Source organism: Erpetoichthys calabaricus, chromosome 8 (genome assembly GCF_900747795.2).
Source record: "Erpetoichthys calabaricus chromosome 8, fErpCal1.3, whole genome shotgun sequence".
Classification (NCBI taxonomy): Eukaryota; Metazoa; Chordata; class Cladistia; order Polypteriformes; family Polypteridae; genus Erpetoichthys; species Erpetoichthys calabaricus.
Window position 1 is genome coordinate 56,590,534 of NC_041401.2, and position 22,607 is coordinate 56,613,140.

Below are 22,607 nucleotides of genomic sequence, written 5' to 3' on the forward strand. Positions count from 1 at the left end.
AAAACCTGCCATGTTGCATGCCTATCTTTCCACTGCAGAAGCACAGCTTTGCTGAAACTTAAGGCAAGGCAGAAGCCAAACTTGGACTAGACACCATTCATGCATATACCCAGTTTGACTCCAACGTGTACATTATCAGGATGTTTGAGTAAACTGTCTGAAATGTACAAAAATAAAAAGTGTGGGGGCTGATTTTTTATTTTTCCTTTACCTTAATTGGAATTAATTTGTAGAAAATGGCTGTATGTGATACATGATTATAATGTTTGATCTTCTGAATGTTACTGTCACATGCTAGTTTTGAAAATAAAATAAAAAAAAAAAAGACAAGGAAGTGGAAATAATGTACTAATTCCAAAGATGGGGAACCAATGGAGAGCACTGGATCAGTGAGACAACAGAACGAAGCACTGTACCACCATGCTGCTCCTCCCAACAAACACTTGCACTGCCAGCACACACTATATTTAGACCAATTTAATTGCCTGTTTTCAATACGCCGAGTATAACAGGCTACCAAAAAGAAAAAAAATTACAGAAATGTTAAAATACTGAATGTGCACATTTAAGTTTCTATATAATTCTCTTAAAATTATTGTATTTAAGGCATTTATATGCTATTATAAATTTCAAAATCCAAAATAAAACCAAGTAGCACTGTCACATGTACTGTAAATTAGGTTATACTAAAACAGAGTTGTCAGAGGCTCCACATTAATATACTGTACTAATGAAAAAGAGGAACACACACACATAAACACCAAGACTTGAAATGCCCATTACTAATTCATAAACTGTTGAAAGAAGCCCTATGGTGACAGATGTTACCTAGAGAGATCAAGACATACTTAGTCTCCAAGGGGGAATTAAAACTTTACATGAACTCAAAAGAGAAAATAAGTCATATATAACAAACAAAAACCACCAATAACCACCCCCCAACACCCTTATGAACTTCCAGCTTGGATTGTGGGCATAGCACACTACTTTGAGTTTGTATACAAAATGACAAAATACAGTAAAATGAAATAATCAGACTGAAAAGACCCCTCTTGCCCAATCACATTTTGAACTTGGGAATATTAAGGAATTGTTCACATACATTCATCATGTATTTTCATCCTAAAACAGGGGTGGGCAAAGTCATTCCTGGAGGGCCGCAGGGGCTGCAGGTTTTTGTTCCAACCCAGTTGCTTAATAAGAAGCCCTTATTGCTCAAGTAACACTTCTGCTTCACTTCAGTTGTCTCGGTCATTAAGATTTTGAACCCTTATTGCTTATTTTAGTCTTAAACAGCTGTTTTCTTAGTTTTTAATGGCTCCTTATTAGCAATAAGATGCAAATGACAAAAGAAACCAGCATTTCTCCTTTTAGCTTGTTACCATTTACACCTCTGTATTTATCGTGCACTATTTGGTATAATTAAATACTTGGAAGGAAAGTGAAGAGAAAAAAGTGAAAGATTGAGTCCATTTTAGACTTCAAATCATTTGGATGATATCCTTAGAAAGGAAAAAAATCTAGGATATGAGAATGGCCTGACATAGCAGAGTTAAAGCACTAACAAGCCAGGAAATTTAATTATTGGCAAGGATTGTTTTCTAATTAAGCAACTGGGTTGGAACAAAAACCCGCGGCCACTGCAGCCCTCCAGGACTGACTTTGCCCACCCCTGATCTAATGTATGCTGAAACTGCTGCACAGGCAGCAGAACACAAATTTAAACTTGACAATATGTTGGAGGAAAAAAAGGACACAGTATTTTATCATTTTTCCAATTTTATTAAGGGGAGGAAATTAAACTTCAATAAATACCATGGAAACAATGGAACATACAAAAAACCTTCAAAGTGATGCTTCTCATAATTTATTCTTTACATTAAATACAGAAAGATTCTGCATCTGCTATAATACTGCCTTCAAAGAGATACTGCTGCACCAATCAGAACAATGTTTCCTTTTGCCCAGATCCAACAGATAACTACGGGAGTGGAGATTTCCTTAAATATTCAGAACAAGGAAAGAAAGTGCAATGATGGTTAGTCAGAAAACAAAACTTCCTCTTTTCAAAATACCTTTCTGACATTTTTAAATTTAATACCCTCAAATCAGCACTTCAAAAAAATGAAGCATTGTAGTTTACCCACCTGTTGTTTCAACAGGCCTAAAAACGCACGCACACACACACACACTACTTGCACATACTGCTGTATTCATCTGGCAAAAAAAAAATAAAGAGAATACCTTAAAACAAAGATCCGACACTAAGAATGGACATACACAGACACCATGAGTATGTGGTTCTTTCCAGACGTTTTCCATTAACACCAAAATGTACAATATGCCAGTCAGAACCATATCTGTAGAGGAAATAAATGTTCATGTAGGTAGGCCCCTGCTTTAGTGAAGTTTCATAAAAGGTGCCTCAAACATGGGAGCGTAAAGATTTCCAAACAGGAAAGTTCTGGGCATTTATTCATGTAGCAAACTTTCCATAAGCACACCAGTTTAAGTGTGCATTATAAAGCCAAAGGCCGCTTTCTTTGGTTAAGCCATCAGAACCAATGTTACTTGGCAAAGAAATACAAAAAAAAAAAAAAATGTGAAGAAACAGAGAAGGTAAACACTTCATGGACTGAAATATTGTAACATTGTGTACAGATGCATAAACAAATGGAGCTCAAAAGGCTTTAAGTATGGTGAACAATTAGACATAACCTGAACGATGCTTTTTAAGCTTTAACCACAGTGAGCCATTAGTATTAAAATGTAGTCTGCCATCCTTAAAATAAGCATGTGTGTATATATTTATGAATGAAGGAATATTTAACACACTGTATAGGGCATAGCAGTTTCTTTTAACCCCTGAGGAGTCATTCACATACAGAGATGATCCTCACAGAAAGCAGCAGGACATCTCATTCCCTGCAGGAAGCTAAACCACATACAACTCTTCCTTGTAAACTTCCTCCTAAACAAACTGGCCCTCGACTCTTTCCTGCCCAGCTCCTCGCATACTGTGTCATTACAAATCCGGAAGAACAGAATGAGGTCATTTCCTTAATAAATGAGGAAAGGGGAGAGGATCATAGATAACTGTCAGGTCTAGGAGAGTACCAACATCACAGCAAAAAAAAAAAAAAAATCCAGTGCCCACTGGCAATTTTATGGTTGAAGACTTTCACATCTTTCCATTTTGACATGGTTTTTATTCCAGGTTTGTGGACACATTTCTACTTTAATGTCATCCAGCACTCCAGCTCACTTCAGTGTTCAGAGAACACCTTTTCAGGGGAAGAACATCCTTTAAAGTGCCATCTGAACCCTTGTACGCTTCTGTAGGGTCATGCACTTCAATCTTCACCAGTTGCCTTTGTCTATAAAAGTGATAAAGCCCCTTGCCAGTCCTGCTTTTTCACATTACAGTACAACTCTTTGCTTTGTCCTTCCTCAGGTCTGAGGCAACAGCAGCCAAGTCAGGCCTGCTTGGCATGTGCGATATTCTTTTTGTTGCCCGAGCAGACTTGTTGCGTTTAACATTTTTGTTCGTTTTGTTCACACAGGCCAATGTGGCTACATGGAAAATGTCCCTTACGCTGTTCTCTGACTGAAGAGCTGAGCACTCAATATACGGTGCACCAATCTGCTTTGCCATGTTGGATCCCTGCAAAATAGTGAAAACAAAACAAATATTAATGCATTCAAATTTATAATCCTCTAAACTAGCAGGATGTAATCCCTCACAAAGATACTTTATCCATAATGTTTAAAACAATCATACTTTCACATAGTACAACTATGTTTTATAGTTATGCTGTTGTAGGTTTAAAGTATAAACAAGCAAAGAGCTGCCAGGTAAAGCTGCAACAAGTTCTAGTTACTCATTCTTCAAGCCTCAGTCCAAAACAGGCAAGGAAACAACCAACCCAGCCCGTCATGTTACATGCAGCCGAGCCAATATGGAATCACAAACCCACATAACTAATGCCAACCCAGCCCATCATGTTACATGTAGCTGAGCCAATATGGAATCACAAACCCACACAACTAACGTCAACCCAGCCCATCATGCTACATGTAGCTGAGCCAGTATGGAATCACAACCCCACATAACTAACGCCAACCCAGCCCATCATGTTACATGCAGCTGAGCCAGTATGGAATCACAAACCACATAACTAATGCCAACCCAGCCCATCATGTTACATGTAGCTGAGACAGTATGGAATCACAAACCCACATAACTAATGCCAACCCAGCCCATCATGTTACATGCAGCTGAGCCAGTATGGAATCACAAAACCACATAACTAATGCCAACCCAGCCCATCATGTTACATGTAGCTGAGACAGTATGGAATCACAACCCCACATAACTAACGCCAACCCAGCCCATCATGTTACATGCAGCTGAGCCAGTATGGAATCACAAAACCACATAACTAATGCCAACCCAGCCCATCATGTTACATGTAGCTGAGACAGTATGGAATCACAAACCCACATAACTAATGCCAACCCAGCCCATCATGTTACATGCAGCTGAGCCAGTATGGAATCACAAACCCACATAACTAATGCCAACCCAGCCCATCATGTTACATGCAGCTGAGCCAGTATGGAATCACAAACCCACATAACTAATGCCAACCCAGCCCATCATGTTACATGTAGCTGAGACAGTATGGAATCACAAACCCACATAACTAATGCCAACCCAGCCCATCATGTTACATGTAGCTGAGACAGTACGGAATCACAAACCCATATAACTAACGCCAACCCAGCCCATCATGTTACATGTAGCTGAGCCAATATGGAATCACAAACCCACATAACTAACGCCAACCCAGCCCATCATGTTACATGCAGCTGAGCCAATATGGAATCACAAACCCACATAACTAATGCCAACCCAGCCCATCATGCTACATAATAATAATAATTCATTACTGAGCCAATATGGAATCACAAACCCACATAACTAACGCCAACCCAGCCCATCATGCTACATGTAGCTGAGCCAATATGGAATCACAAACCCACATAACCAACGCCAACCCAGCCCGTCATGTTACATGCAGCTGAGCCAATATGGAATCACAAACCCACATAACTAACGCCAACCCAGCCCGTCATGTTACATGCAGCTGAGCCAATATGGAATCACAAACCCACATAACTAATGCCAACCCAGCCCATCATGTTACATGTAGCTGAGCCAGTATGGAATCACAACCCCACATAACTAACGCCAACCCAGCCCATCATGTTACATGTAGCTGAGCCAGTATGGAATCACAAACCCACATAACTAACGCCAAACCAGCCCATCATGTTACATACAGCTGAGCCAATATGGAATCACAAACCCATATAACTAATGCCAACCCAGCCCATCATGCTACATGTAGCTGAGCCAATATGGAATCACAAACCCACATAACTAACGCCAACCCAGCCCATCATGTTACATGCAGCTGAGCCAGTATGGAATCACAAACCTACATAACTAACGATTGTGGAAATATTGGGAGTAAAAACAAAAAAATAAGCAAAAATAAAAAGTGACTTTTAAAATGAGGGGAGATTGTGTTCATAGCTGTTTAAAATTACTTTTTTTCCCCACCAATTCACTCATTTCTTGGGATTATGAAATGTCCTTTGAGATTAAATAATGGAGTTTGGCCTTCCAACCTGCATGTCTGGTTTAGGTCATCAGAAGTGTATAGTGATGACACTGCAACATTCAGCAAGTGTTTTATATAAATGTATACTTTTAAATATGCTAATTGCCAGGAATACATTATAACCAGTACATTATACCATCCAAGGAACACCTCACATTAAATTTCAAGCACAAGTAAATTAACAATTTCACTGAAATCTAAATCAGACTGTGTATTAAATACAAGCTTGAAACTTACTGTATGAAGTTAAACACTAGTCAGCAACATGTGTAATTGAATTCCATACACAAACTAAAAACCAAAAGCATTTTAATCACCTATTAATTAACATTTTCCTTTGAATGTTTACATCTTTAAATTATGTATTCTTTTCATTACGATGTAAATACGGTCATAACAAAAAACCCAGTTTTATTACCTGATCATAGGTGACTGGCGTCTGTCTGTGATTTGACAATTCAACCAAAGTAGTGAGATCGGTACGCAGGTCAGACTTGCAACCAACCAGTAGCATTTTAGTATTGGGACAGAACTCTTGAATCTCACCTTTCCACTGGAGGTGGTGGGGGTGATAAAAGGAGAAAAAAAGGGAAAAAAAAACACCAAGTTAAATTCTGAACATACCACCTCACAATCTTATTCATAAAATTAAACCTTAAAGGCCTTTCCAACGGTTTCTCCAAATCCCTCCTCCTCAGCCGTCATCTTAAATATGCCATGTCTGTTGAAGACACCTGCTCAAGCAGACCTTGCTTTTCTAGTTGAGAGTTAGTACAAAAGCCACAGGCAAAGTTTTACAACGTGCAACTTGCCTTCACAAATACTAGTCTGTATGAACCATTTTGAAAGTACTGCCTCCTGGCTTGACCAATTTCATTCTTTAACAAACTGGTTATTTTAAGGAACGTAAGTCATAACCTGTCAACTGAACTTTGCCAGATAAACTGTACACCATTCAGATTATAATGGAGAACTAAAGCATGACCAACACTTCATCAGAGTCTTTAACACTCTTTAACAGCACCGATGCAATCTTAAATAAACATTGGGCCAACTTGTATAAATTGCTTAGAGTCACATACCTTCTTTAATACACTGTCAAGGGTTTCTGGTCGGCTTATATCAAAGCAGATGAGTACCGCATCAGAGTCTGGGTAGGAAAGGGGTCTTACGTTGTCATAGTAAGGGGAGCCTATAAATAAAAAACACACAAGAATTTACTGTACTGAAACACAAGTCAGAAATTAAACTCTAATGAAAACCAAGAAGTTGAAACAAACCTTAATGTTGTGGCCAAGGAAGGTATAAATTCTAGTTCAACAACAAAATGTAACCATGATTCATTGTCAAGTTTTTTTCCTCAAGTGTATAATTACCAAGGCAAGAGAATGGTTGGCTCATTCATGACATTCTCAAGCCTATTATAGTTAGAATTACCACTCAAAAGTAAAAATTCAAGATTGAAACTGTTAAAGGCTAAAGCTCTGCTTATATTTAAAACTACAACATTTTCTATTCTGACACCACTTGTGTAGCGATGTACATCTGCTGAGCAATTCATTTTCATATTTAATAGATAAGGTTCAAACAAAGTAAAATTAAACTATAGTTCTACCAGAAAATTGTCAAGAGTACGCAAACCACTTTTATTACAGTCCTGATCCAATCAAATTATAGAAAGCAGGTTTATATATTTTTTTAATTATACACACAAACACACACACACCAGTGCAGCCAACAACTTGTACACTGAAAAAATGGAAATGAAATTGAGTATATTTAAGAACAAGCTTTAGTTACTTCTTTAGTTACTGTAAAGAAACAAGAAAAACTTCTTCAAAACATATTCTGGAAGGGTTTTCAAATTACGTAATTAATTGCCTTCAAACAATTTGCACACCTGACCATTCATAGAGGTGAACGACTGTCACAAGCGTTCCCAGTGACAAATGAGATCATTTAACACAACACATAACAGCAGGTGTTCCAAATAGGCAGGTAAATGGGAAGCCTTCATACCTACAAGTAGCCTTGGTGGTCATTCTCCACAAAAGCATTTGTAGGGTTAGTAGATTTTCTCAATATGGCTGAAACTGTTGAAATACCCAATGCATTGGGGGAAAGAGTCATAAAATTACAGAGTTTTTCTTTGAAAAATTGCCATCAGTCTTAATGTGAGGCACACTACTGTGCACTGCTCATTCAGAAATTCAAGAAGTCTGGTGAAATTGTTAATCTGGAGGGAAGAGGGATAAAAAGGAAGACCAGATCAAGGACAGACAGGTACATCAAAGAGCTTGCCATGAAAAACAGAAAGCTGTTTGCTCCATAAATTGCAAAGCCAGTCAAGGAGACTACTAGAATTCAGGTTTGCACACAGATAATAAAGAGAAAGCTTAACGAAGGCAAGCTGTACAGAAGGGTTCCTTGTAAGAAGCCATTTATAAGTATAAAATAACAAACTGAAACATTCTAAATTTGCCAAAGAACATGTTGACAAGCGCCTATCCTGCTTCTTGAATATAAATTTTATGATTTCATGAATCCAAACTCAACATGTGGATGGTCATCAGAGAGTGTGGCACAACTCAGAGGAGTATATGCCCCAGTGCCTAAATCCAACAGTCAAGCATGGTGGTGGGAGTGTGTTGGTTTGGGGTTGCATGGCAGCTTCCAGTGTTGGAAATTTGCATTTTATTGAAAGCATCGTTAATTCCCATCTGTTACCAAACTGCTTGGGTGTCGCTACATTTTCCAGCAAGAAACCCCAAGCACATGGTAAAGCATGTGAAAGCCTTCCTCACCAAAAAGAGGTGAAAGTGCTTGAATGGCTCCCACAAAGTCCGGATTTCAATCCTATTGAGCACCTCTGGGATGAGATGAAAGGGAAATGCCCAGCAGACCCACCAAGCAACAAACAAGCATTTGTAAGACACGCTCCAGTGCACATGGAATCTGCCATTTGCAACACCTTTGTTGAAAGCATGTCCGGGAGACTGCATGTTGTTATTGCTGCCAAAGGAGGGCCTACCAAATACTGAGCAGGAGTTTAAGAACTCCAGCGGCCAGGTGTACAAATAATTGATTGCAGGCAATAAATTGCATAATTTATATATTATATATAACTTGTGAATTTCCCCTTGGGATTAATAAAGTATCTATCTATCTAATTTGAAAACACTTCCAAAATATGTTTTGAATAAAGGTTTATCTTGTTTCTTTACATAACTCACAATTTTAACATTTGAGGCAGTTTTTAGAGTTTGTTCTTCAATATTCTCAATTTCAGCATTTTTGACCATTTCTTCCCCACAGTGTACAAATTATACACACACACACACACACACACAACTTAAAAAGGTCTTAGGACAGTAGGATGGCTCGGAAGGTTTTGCTCCACAACAAAATTTGCAAACAGATAATTCACCAGCAACTTAACCTACTTTAGCATCCACAAGAGATCTGCACTGTAACAAACTACTTTGACAAAGAATACAAAAGCCTAAAGGAAAAAATCCTTCTTGCTGAAACTCCTTTACAAGAAGCATGGTTAAAGTTACAAAAAGCAAAGGGCAACTGAATGGAAAAGTATTCAGACACATACAAAGAAGGAATTTCTGGAATTCGGTTTCCAAAATGCAAGATGACATTTAGGAATGTCTGATACTGCTGGAGCGGAGGTCATATGTGGAGATGGAGTGCTGGTTAGTTTAAGAAAATTGGAGGATGCCTTTAACCTAAATTACATTTTTACTTTTAACACCAAAACTAAAGACAATGGGAAGAGAAAGTTTTTCCAAAGTAAAACGGATTCTTCAAGTTAGCACTTATACTTTGTCTGAAATTCCTATTAACACTAGAAATCTTGGAAGCCACTAGCAGGGTAAGCACAGGCCTACATTGTGCAATTTTAGCCCAAATTGTGAATAAAGTATAAAACTTTCAAATTACCACAAATACAAAGCTGCTGTGAAGGTCATAATGTTGCTACTTGCAAGGTATGAAATGCATTGAGATATGATCCAAGCAGCCAGCAGGCTCACCAAGATTGTGCGACATGTCAAAAAATGTTCCGTAATGTTAGCTTGAGTTCATAATGCAGGAGAGCTTGTGCAAGCTGATTCTGAGATTCAAATAACATTCATTGGCCAATCAGGAAAAGGCAGGGTTTATAGTTTTGTAAGCATGTCTACAAAATATTTGTGGACATGAATGACATTTGTCAAATTCTGGCAAAAAAGAAAATCACTGGATATTGTGCTTCCAAGAAATATCATGATTGGGTTGTTGAAGAAATTGAAAAACACTGCAGGAAAGCATTGCATGTTTGTAGGTTTAACAGATTAACGCCAAGTAATGTACTTTTTCATCCCTGAGATATACAGTGATCAAGTTAATATAGATAGCACACTTAGCTACATTTAGCCTACTAATTTAAAAAAAGAAAACGTAGATTATCTTATCATCCTTCAGTGTCATGTTACAGTTACTACAAGTCTCTGCAATAAAGCCTCAAGTGTAATTGTTCAAAAGGCCTCCAACCCTTTGCGAGCCTGCAAACGTTCCATAGAGAGTGTTTGCTTATAATTTGGCTAACAGTAAAAATGCATCATTAAGTATGAGGGGGCACCTGGGCTCACAATGTAACAGGTCAGTGGAGAAAGGAGGTGGGAGGGGTATGCCCACCCTAAATTAAACTAGGAGGGCACTGATCATGTATTACAGGGGATATTTGCACACCCCTGTACTGTTGAAATATTACACTTCTAACTTTAACAACTAGATTTCAGAGTTGCCTTCTCTAATATTTGGTCTATTCAATTGTAACAATCAAAGTTTGTGTTGAACATTAATAGAATATCATGATAATATGCATAGTTCCATGAACATTGGCCATTTTAAAAATAAAACTTAGTTTCAGCTTCTTTTTTAAAATTCTGTCATTAAGATTGAGAGATGCATTACATCTCACCTACCGGCATATTAGACGGCACATTCATATTCCTGTTTTTGCTATGCTTATTATTCAACAGCTAGAAGAACTGCTGGTCAACATTCTACTAATACATTAAGTTTATTTTGTAACAGTTTACTAATAGTTCATCACTTCAAAGCATGTTAATTAGCTGACAGCAAATTTTAAAATCTGAACACAAGTACTCCCATGAATTAAAATGGGATTTTTAATTATGTGAAAAACAACCAAACAAAAAAAGAGAAATTCTGCTGCACCTCTGAGTCTGATTTTTTTTTGTTTTAAAAGGACATGCACAAAGCCATTAATAAGGGGAAATTCAGACTAGTTTTAAAACCAACTATAAAGAAAGAGCCAGTATCTGCATTCAGACTTCCAGCTAATCGGGCAAATGCTATTTTGCTTTGTTGCAAAAAAAAAAAAAAAAAAAAAAGTAAATGGTTTCCTTGAAGACTGCAAAAAAGTCTTAAAACTAGGCCATGAAATGCATTAATTAACCAGTGGACTTATACACTATACATATGCATGTCTGAGGATTTTATTAGGCATCCATGTTTCAAAATCGACATGCCTACTTGGAAAGCGATTTTTTAGGCAGTAAAATGCAAAATACACGCCACTCAGAATTAGAGAACCTGACTGAACAAAAGGAAAAAAACCCACCCCACAGACGCTCCATCTCACAAAGATCATAAAGACTCCTGAACAATAGAAGTCAAAGACTGAATGGATCTGCCCTGACCCACCCCTCCCCCATCTTCAGGGGGCTGTCTAAAATCAATATTACCTTACTATCAACAGAATCAATGAATCCAAGGCTTGTGCTGCAATAAGCCCCCACTGTAAAATGTGTGGATGTTTATTCCACAAGGGATAGCCAATAATACAAACACAAAAGCCTGTTAATAAAATAAGCTTCGTTGAGTACTTTGTTGGTAGTTAAGAAACAAACAGCCCCCTGCAATGAAATTATTTGCATTAGTTGCTTTAGATTATAAATGTTTGTTACGATTAATATGAAGTAGACAATACATTCTGTTTAAAGAAAAAGCTAACAAGCAGCTAGAAAACAGTTAACTTAACAAAACTTTGGTGTGAAACACATTATGCACTTTAATTTCATTTTGGTTAGAACAGTTGAGGCTGGGATTTTAAAAAGGGAACTTGTCAGTGTTCAAATCAGCCTGTAGTTACCACCCTGGGAAAACAAGGGCAAACCAATGGATCAGCGAAAATCCGATTTTTCCATTCACTACCAAAATGATTTTCACAACAGAATGTGCTTTAAAGAAGTTACTCCATTCAGACTAGCCTCCTCCTCCTCACACTGATTTATTTGGGAGCAGACCTGTATTTGCAATCACTGGTGTATAATATAATTACTATTCAAGCACAATGCCCACATATTAGATTAAAAAACTACCTGTACAGAAGATAACCCAAATATAACTTTCCATTTTTTATTTATTTATTTATATATTTCATTCACTGAGCCACATTTTATAGGTGATGTAAACAGAACTCTTTCCATCCCTTCTAATTTTGCTTTTAAGTGATTTGTTGACTTTAGTCACCTCAAGAAGTATTCTCTGTATTAGGCCTGCCAATTAAGAAACTTTAAATACCATTAATATTAGAAGATCCACCATAATGAGATAAAAGCATGCTGTGTGAATTTCCCATTGGGATTAATAAAGTATCTATCTATCTATCTATCTCTGACAATTTTTAGAATATTCTGTTAGAATCTCAACTCTGTATTCTAAATGTTACAAATAAAATTAGTAAAAGTATTAGACCACTATTTATAGACAAGAGTTTTACATCTCCAGACCCAGACATCTCAGATGCTTACATGGAATTACAACTGAAGGGGCGTGTAAATAACTAGTCCTACATGTGTATTTTCTAGAAATCAAGGTTTTCTAACTGGCACTACAACATATGTAAGCCAATTGCAACCCAGGGTCTTCACAAGGTCCATTTGTAAATTCTTAAACATTTTATTTACATAGGTTTTACTTGACTTTATTTGCAACACAGTTCGTTTTAATAGCTTTCACCAACAATTTGCTTCAGGTCTGGAATCAAAGAAAGAACTCCTTGTTACCTACACTTAAACTGCAAAGCTATACACCTAGCTATTGCTAAATACTACATATTTCATATAATCCACATTTTTAAACAAAAATCAAACTTCTAATGCAAACCAAGCAGCAAATTCTCCAGCTTTCCAAGACATTACAGAACAAAGGCACGTAAAAGCCTCCTCCTATAAAGGAGCCTGCATGCTCCTGGGAATATTCTGCTGTCATTCATTTGGTTGATGGACTTGCTGATAGTAGATCACAAACATCTGGTATGATGAATTGTCATCCACATAAAATTAATTTCAATCTGTTATGCTGGAATTCTACAATTTGAAAAACAATTTAGAAAACCAGTCAGAAAAATGTGTAATACTTCTTACAACCAATAGGTGAAGCATGCGGAGACTATGTTGAGGAATGAATGCACAGAAAAAAATGCAACTATGAGAAAAGAAAAAAAAAAGAAAAACCTACATAAAGTATTTTAAATGCTGCTCTCCCCTCAAAAGAACAGATTCATAGCAGCACAACAGCCGTTTCATGATTACTCAATACCTATGACTAATTGTTATTCTCACTAGCAAAGAAAATGAGCAAAAAAGGCGTAAAATTTGAGCCCTTATGCCAGTACTGTATGTTGTAGGCTCTTCATTAAAAAAAAAAAAATCTTAAGTGCCCTTCACACCCCTGCTTGGGATGGAGGGATGAAAAAAATCACACCACACTCTTTCCCATTGCTTCGGGACTAATTTAGAAGAAACATTTCCTTCCATTTCACTGTGACCCACCAGGAAAGTCTATTAGCAGGTGACCTTTAACTCTGGATTACCACTTGATGTTTTATCACACACATCACATCAAATTTCCTTGCAAGTGCCTGTTACAGTATGCCTACCTCACATACTTGGGGAAAAATGGACATTCTGAAGGTCTGATTCTTTAACTGGCTCTGATTCAATTACAAATTTAGGCTTTTATGGGAAAGACCTTGAGTAACAAAATGTATTGTTCTGATATACCTAGTAAGATCCTCTTGCATATTAATATATAGCACTTCAGAAATAACAGGACCAAAACATTACATCAAGTCTTAAAGAACAAACATACTGTACATTCATATTACAGAGTGGAAGATGACCGAATATATGAAAACTTTAACTACCTCAATCAAATCTGATATTCAAGTCTTATTTTTTGTCGTAACTTATTTCAAAAAGCATAGAATTAAAGTTTTTTTTTTTTTGTGGATGTAATTACTTCATTATTCTATGAATAATCACTTTAATAATTCATAGGAAAGTACAATACCTCTCAGTGTCCACCTCAGCTAATGATTTTGTAGGGTGCAACAGCAAGTTATCATGCTATACAAGACTCCCATACTTGTTGTGAAGAAAATACATGGCAGCTTTTTCAGATACTGTATACCCTGGTCTTAAAACTACTATAAAAGAATTTATAAGACACTTGTTCTTGACATCTCACACTTTTACTGGTTTAGATTGAAGGTCACCACCCACTATATCAATATTGTCCTGATCAGTCACACTGGCAGACAACCAACTGAAACTTAATGCCAAAAGATGGCCAAAACTACCAACTTGCTCAGCACTTAACTTCTTAAGAGTTTGGAATTATAAATTCAACAAGATGCTAAAACAGACTATAGAAGTTAACCACCAAGGGGGGAGGTTAAGTATTTTGGCAAAATGCCCACTTAGCAGAGCGTTTTTCCTGGCAACAGGATGAGGGGCAGCTGTACTGGCAGCAGGAATGATGGATACACAAAAATAAAAAATGGACGATGAGAACCTGGTAGGTTTGAAGAGCTGACGCTGAAATAACTGGAAACCCCGGTCTTAAAATAACTAAACAAAATGACCTCCAACTAGTACTGAAAAGTACAAAAAGTTTAAACGTGTACAGTTTTTACAAACAATACGGGCAAGTCACAACATGTTCAGGGCGCGCATCTGGATGACTTGTTTTTGTCAATTCTATTCCCGTCTCCGAGACAAGACTACATAGATTCCTGGAACTCTCTGGAATATTTCACAATTCTCCAACCCCTTGAACCCACACTCCAGTCAACTTTAAATTTACGACTATTAACTGCACACACGGTCTAAAAAAGGAGTTTGAATGATGAAACAAATCTGCAATTTTCAGACAACTAAGGAGGTCATCAAGTGCATGGAAATGAGCTGACAAACTGCTTGCCAGACTTGGGACTCTGTCATTCTTTACATACCAAATAGATCACGTCAAACCTCTGCAATACCAAACAGGAAGAATAATGCAGAATTAAAATGAAAATGAATGGAACAAAATAGAACAGTTCCTGGTTTGGAAAGTTTTCCTCCCGTTATGATTTAATGCATATAAACTTCATTACTGTCTGAATGGAATGCAACACTGGTCTCTCAAGGAACATTTGCTAATATTGCCTCAGTTAACTCAACATAGCTATGAAATAGTGGCCGATGGATAAATACCTGGAAAAAACCCACACACGGGGAAGGGGCAAATAATAAAGAGTGACTTAGGATGGGAATTAAACTGCAATCCCCTGGACTTCCACGGCTGTAATGACAGCCACTGATCAAGTCTTCTAAAGTGAAGAGCTGCAGTACAGGTTAGTTTTCACAAGTAAAAACAATGGATAAAGAGTACAGGTGGAACACATTAACTTACAGTATTTGGCTGACACTTTTATCCAAAGCAGCTTACAACATTTGATACAATTGGTTACATTTCTTTTGTTTTGCCGATTGGAGCACAGGCAGGTCAAGTGACTTGCTCAGGGTCAAACAGTGTTAGCAGTGTGACTTGAACCCACAACCTCAGAGTTTGAAGTCCACAGCCTTTAACACTACACAATACTATAAAACATTTGTCCAAGAGGGTGTAAACACAGATGTCAGTAGTATTTACTATCTAAATGTAAAGGTGAGCACACCAATGGCCACTAGAACCACAGCACTGATTGATCGTGATGGTACAAAAGTTTAAAACAATCTCCTGCATTCTGACAGACCACTTCAATGGAACTTGGAGATCCCTGAACTGAACAACATAACTAAGGATTGTCCACAATTGTCAGATATATTAAATACACTTCAGTAAAAAAAAAATACATTTCAACATCCAATGATGTTTCTATAGACAGTTGTCACATTGCTAATGCCAAACCATCTCTTTAACAAGCAATCCAATTCCACACATTCGATTCTTGTGTGGAAACAGGATGACACATATGCCACAAACCTTCCTTAAAACATCGGTCCTTGTCTAAAAAGCACGTTTTTACTGTGGGCTCACAAATCTATCCCGTGGGTCAAGGAAGAATGCCTAGTTCAGCCTTCGGGTTAACCTACTACAGGAACAGAAGAACAGGGAACCTCCACACTGAAGGCACGGAACACCAAGAGTCCAAATGTCACAACAGTGCAACACCCTTATTAGGTGGCAAACAATATGACAAAACCAAAAAAATGCTTGGGATAATGACGATCTGAGAAAGAATGTTAAAAGGGTCCTTCAAACACTTGACTATACATTTACAACATGTCAGTATTGGTGTAAGCAAAACATTGGGAAATTACTTAATCCATTATGAAAAAACAGGTACAAAAAACACTTTTATTCCATAACGGAACGGGTCTGGGAAATGCGTAACGAATCGTCGCATAATTACATTTGAGGACTAGTATGTCTTCCACTTCACTTTAGTCAGGGTGACAGACAATTGCATGAATCCACTTCTAAAACTGGGCCAACTTAATCGTTCACAGTATTTTAAATGGTGGGAAATTGTCTAGCAGTTATTATTAAAGGATCGCTATTAGCGGGTACTTTTTGACTACATCAGTCCTTTCGAATCAAATTCTATATAAGGTCCTCCGTTAAAACGCTGTTTAACCAAGTGTCTGAGTGAAAGACACTACTAACACTTAGTGGCTGGGGCTTTCACCCTGGAGTTATTCGGAACCTCTCCTGAATTCCCTGCCGTTCATACACAAGGGGGACACGGGCCATTACAATATGATTATAGAGTTTCTTACCTGAAGTGTCCCAGAGACTCAGCTCAATTCTCTGGGTGTCGATTTCGAAACTGGCTGTGTAATTTTCAAACACCGTCGGGACATAATTCTAAACGGAAAGATAACAAAAAAGGCATATTTTAGCATTTTACAGGGGAAGCGGGCAATGCCCATAAATTGAGAAAGATCACTGGAGCACGCGGGTAATTCAGCAAAACTAATCCCACTCGAAACAAAGCGAGTGACCCGCTCTGTGAACCTGTCAAGTGATCCGAGTCTCAGACAAAAGAGCGACACCACACCACGACCTCGCAATCTCTCACAGACGGCAAGGAACATAGTATTACAAGAAATAAAAAAGCAGCGTAACAATTAAAAAAAGTTCACATTTCATTGGAATTAGCCAGCAAGTGCTGAAAACACTTTCCCACGGAAAAGCAAAATGAAGGACGTATTTCAACTTTTTTTCTTAATTAAATCCAGGTCGGGGCGCTTCGCTCCCGAATCCAACAACGTACCTCTGGAAAACAGTCTTTTGCAAAAACGTGAAGCAGAGCGGTTTTTCCACACTGACTGTCTCCCACCACGACAATTTTACATTTCACACTCTGATTAGGATCCATTCCCGCTTTACTTGACAGTTTCTGGCTTGTTCTTCTTTCCTTCATTGATTTTTCTTTTAGTGCTTTTTTTCTCGTTTACTTCAATGTCTTTCGAAAGCAGCTCGGTGTCGTTTGTAATTAAAAAAAAGAAAAATACACGCGCGAAGTAAACAAAAGGCAATAGAAAAACTCAATTTAGGATCCGTCCCTGTCTTTTTTTTCTCCCGGTGCTGAAAAGATGCGACGGTGTTTCTCCCAAAAGCTAACCTCCCCACACTTTGCCACGCTCTCCAACAATCAATCCCTCGCTGCCAACCGTCTACTTCACAGCTTATGCAGCGCTTTAGCGAATTTATATAGGGCCTTCTGAACCAATCGCCGGCTCTGGCTGTACATGTAACATTACGACCGCGCCTCACTTTCCATAAAAGGAGAAGCAGGCAGGCACCAACAGAACAACGGCTCTTTCTTAAAGTTCATTGACGCGTCGCCCTCTAGCGGCGACTAAAAATAAAGAGCAATAGAAACGGGCGTTGGTAATGATGTAAGCAGTCTGAAAGTTTGTCACAATGTTAAAACTATTTTGCAAATATCTGCACATGTATTCCAATTCTCTTTCTTGCATGGCTGTCTAGCAACTTAAATATTCATAATTAAAATTAGGCCATTCATATTAGTATACCATAACTAAAGTATTGCAAAAAAAATAATAGAACAAGCTCTGCAGTAGAGTGGTAACTGGTTAAGAGGCAGTTCTTGACTTGTGCCAGGTTAGGCTTTGCCCCCCCTACAATCTTGAAAGGATAATAAACAAATTTCAGAACGTTATTCAATAATTGATAAGGTAACAATATATTGATGGGCTTTTGTAACTTTTAGAATTTTACAATTCAAAGCTTATTTTAACACTCAAAGTATTTCACATTGCATTTATGCTGTATTTTGCTGAACATTACATGTAACATTTAATTTGCAAAAAACATTAATCTATCCTTGCACTGTAATGGATTGAAACTCTGTCCATTGTTTTTCCTTATGAGATAGACACTGGCATCCCACTGCCCTGAACTAGATAAGTAGGTTAGAAAATGGATGAAGAGTTAGATTAATATTTCATACTATAGAAACAATGGATTTATTTCAAAACAAAATAGAAGTATATTAGCTGTACATGTTTTCAAGCTATCATGCATCACAAAGTAGTCATTTTCAATGTTTCATCAATCTGTCTGTTGAACAGACATCAGCTAGCCTTACATCTGTTTACTGCCACAAAAATCTACAAAGTATCTTTCTTTATGGAAGTGGAGGTAGACAGAGAGCGGATGGTTGGCACGCACAATGCATATAATGAAGCACTTCAAAGAGGCTTTGGCAGACTTACATCTGTCTACCAGCACTTGTAGTCTACACCTTTATTTATAAAAATGGGCTGATAATTAAAAAAAAAATCCTTGGCACCACCATCTTATTAGAACAAAATGAATATTACAAATAATATCATACCTAAAGATATAGGTAATACATACTGTATATACACAGATACACAAATACACATTTGTACTATTCTATGCTCTACTATGCTGAATATAATGAATTGTAAACACACATGAAAGCATACTGTATATACAGTAAATACTATAATATTCTGTATAGTGTGTGTGTATATAAATATATATATATAGAGAGAGAGAGCGTGCGATAGAGAGAGAGAGCGAGTGTGTACACACACACGCACTCACACACACACACACACACACATATATATATATATATATATATATATATATATTGTATACTGCGGTGGGTTGGAGCCCTGCCTGGGATTTCTTCCTGCCTTGCGCCCTATGCTGGCTGAGATTGGCTCCAGCAGACCCTGTAGTTAGGATACAGCGGGTTGGATAATGGATGGATGGATATACTGCATATAGATATATGTATAAGTTATGTAGCTATCCAGCACAAGACCTTGGTGAGGGCCAATACCTTGGTGAGTGCCAATTTAAAACAGCATGAGGGTTGTTGCACAGTTTCTGACTTGGTCTGTGTTCATGCCCTTAGAGTGGTGAAGGACACCCTGGAAGAAAGCCAGACACTACTCTTCTGCACAATTATTTTTTTGACTACACTCTAATGGGCACAGCTGTGGTCTGAATGAGAGAAAAACAACAACCTCTGTGACCATCCACCAGCGCTGTCTTTTTTTTGTTTTTACCTATGGCGGTTTAATTTTTCAGATACTGGGAGATAAAACACATAAGGGAAGGATCTAATGCAATCCACAGGGGAGCAATCCACACTGAATAAAGGAGGGAGAACAGCTGGATGCTGTGGTGTGGTGTAAACAATATTGGGAGTTGCCAAGGACACCATGAGTTTTAGAAGGATGCCAAGGCTGAATAAAAAAAATACTTCTGAATACTTTGAAATATTATTTTTTGTCTGCTGCCTCCTAACTATATGATATACCAGTCAACTGTTCTTGGTGGTTAGTTATGTAAGACATCACGCATTTTGTGGTTCCTCACTATTTTCTATCCTCTAGACCTGAAACAAACTACTTTTGGGACCTGTTTTTGGCAGCCTTATGATGAAGAGTAAACCAATAAAACATACAGTAAGAAAAAATGATCAGAAGGACTTAAGTTGTTACAACAACCCCAGAGGTTCACTCCCTATTTGGATATTAGGGGTCAAAGTTACTCATTTTCATACAGCTGTGAAAAAATGGGGTTTGGTAATATAGGCATGTGGAGTATCTTTTTTTTTTTTTTTTCAAGATTGCCGATCACAAATATAATATTTTTATATCGATTCTTTATCAGTTATCCTGGCCCTCTAAGAGCCACTCCCAGAAGGTTAAAAATAACAAATTTTAAACATAAGCATATTGGGGATCATTTTAGACTATTTCAAGGTTAGTGATTATAAATATGATGTAATTTTTAATTTTTGATCCTTTACTAGGGATTTAGCCCTCTTCACCAGAAGATGAAAAATGACAAATTTCTATTACAGTCAAGAATATTTAGAGTTTAAACTGAATCTCATACTTTAATATTTCAAATATTTGACGAAACTGTTCTTGTTTAATTATGTACTTCAACCTCATGAAGTAATTTACAGACACCCCAATTTAGGGCAGCTTACGGTAATTCAGATTTTGTTACTTGTTCTTTCCATTATTGTCAGTGCACTTGTTGGAGAGTCCATTTAGAACTCGTTGTGACTTGTGTGATTGCCATTTCATTTTTCTCAAGAATTTCTGTTTCATTAGTTAATTGCAAAAATCACCAGAATATTTAACAATGTGATTAATGCATCTTATATGTATAAAATCTGGTTTGTTACTTAAAAGTCTTGCATAGTTTGTCTTATCAGTTTAGTTTGCATCTTGTCAGCCAGGCTTTGCACCATTCATGTTATCACAATTTCTTCTGATGTTAAAACAATGGTTTCCTTGATGCTCATACATTTTATAATAAACCCCAGTTATTTCAAGTGACTCCGAATTTCATGTGATATATAGATTGGTCAATGAAAGGACTGAACTTATCTTAGATTTTAACTCTGTGCAGAAAAATGTGATATGCAAATTTTACATGTTTAATGTGACACTCTTGTCATACTTAAAGAGAAAATACTTAAATCATAGTTTATACATGCTATTTTTAAAATGCCTTTACCTGTATTATTTTCAAACATAAATTTCCAACTGTTTCTTCCTATTTTTCTATTTTTAATTTTGTCCCCAAATATTTTTCCATTTCTGTCTGGAGCACAATCTAATAAAGAAGGTTGATCTGTCAGCTCTCTCTGACACATTTTGCTTCCCTTTCATTTGACAGCAACAGCACCAAAATGTGATAAAGCAGCAAAAAAGACAAAATAGCCCCATCACCGATAACAATGCCGAATTTTTCATTTGTTCATTAATTTGTTTGTTCTCTCATTCATTCACCTTTTAAATCTGCTCAGAAAGTTTTCTTTTGTAATTAAATATTTCCTCAGAAATACAACAAAGAAATAAATAATTGGTCCTAACTTTGAAGAAACAATAAACAAAACAATCCCTCAATCAAACCCCTAACCCAACTATGAGAGGAAGATATTAACAAAGAGAATAAATAAGGGCAGTGTTTGGACAGCTAAGAGAAGAGAGGACTGCAACCCCACACCACATTCAAAAATAAAAGGTTTAAAGATTAGAACCAACAATGAAATCAAGATTTCTTTGTCAAAGATCATTGATCATCTGAATGTCAGACACCCAGTTCTAAATATTGTAGTTGAATAACCCATTAATCCATGAGGATAAAGCACTGAAAAAACTGTTGAACATTTCCAGAAAGAGAGTAAAAGATGTTCCAGTGAGAGGTCAATGCTAACTTAGCAGCAACGGTGCCCAAGAAAATGAATGCTCCTTGTACAGAGAAAGAACTGAAAGATCTAGGAGATGAGATACATGGAGTGAAAGAAGAATGTCAATACAAAGGATCAAAGAAAGAGACGGACCAAGAGAAGGAGATGAAAGACAGTTCCAAAATATAGCAGTGTGGCCCAAAGACGAGACCCAAAGCAAAACACTTACAAGGTGTAAGATAAAAGCAATGCACACCTCAGGGGCGGTGCCAGTGTTGGCCCCACCCACTTTCCTCATTATAAGTCTTATCTTTCCTCATCTACAGTATATCTTAGATTTTTAATTTTTTTTCCTCAAATGAAAATTAGCTTATACTGCATAAATGCATTTTAATACACATCACTCTTGATTAAAAGATCCATTGATTATAAACTTAAACAGCAAAATCACCAGTGTTAACTTTATTATCATCTCTTAAAAATTTTGAAAGCGCATATATGGATGGCAAAGATACAGTGTACGTCTGCATAACAAGGTTTAGAAAACAAGATTGGCTTAAAATGTTGCTACTCAAACACATGACGTTAAGAGGAACCTAATCAACTAGCACTCCTGTTGAGCTCCACTTAATCGATTCATATGACTCACTGAAAAGAGTTGTTCAAAAATAGCCTACTCATATCTAATCATTTGCGAGTCGCCCATCACTAGACTTGCTGTTTGGCTAGGTTTTGTCGAGGAAAATGTGAACGATGTCTCAACTGACATTTTAGACTTAATTAAAAATGTGCCACATCCTGATGTCAGCAATGAAAATTGATTTCCTCAGTGTTGAATGTAAACC

At 37.2% G+C, this 22,607-nt stretch overlaps 1 protein-coding gene across 1 annotated transcript; it reads right to left on the reverse strand.

Annotated features, from left to right (window-relative positions):
• Window positions 1–1,761: 1,761 nt before the first annotated feature.
• On the reverse strand, window positions 1,762–17,733 carry LOC114655499 (rho-related GTP-binding protein RhoE). The gene is made up of 5 exons (XM_028806541.2): window positions 17,317–17,733; window positions 16,820–16,907; window positions 6,773–6,882; window positions 6,109–6,243; window positions 1,762–3,664 (listed from the first exon to the last, which is right to left on the reverse strand). The coding sequence occupies exons 1-5, from the start codon at window positions 17,464–17,466 to the stop codon at window positions 3,416–3,418; spliced, it is 732 nt and encodes a 243-aa protein (XP_028662374.1). The 5' UTR covers window positions 17,467–17,733; the 3' UTR covers window positions 1,762–3,415.
• Between the last annotated feature and the right edge of the window lie 4,874 nt (window positions 17,734–22,607).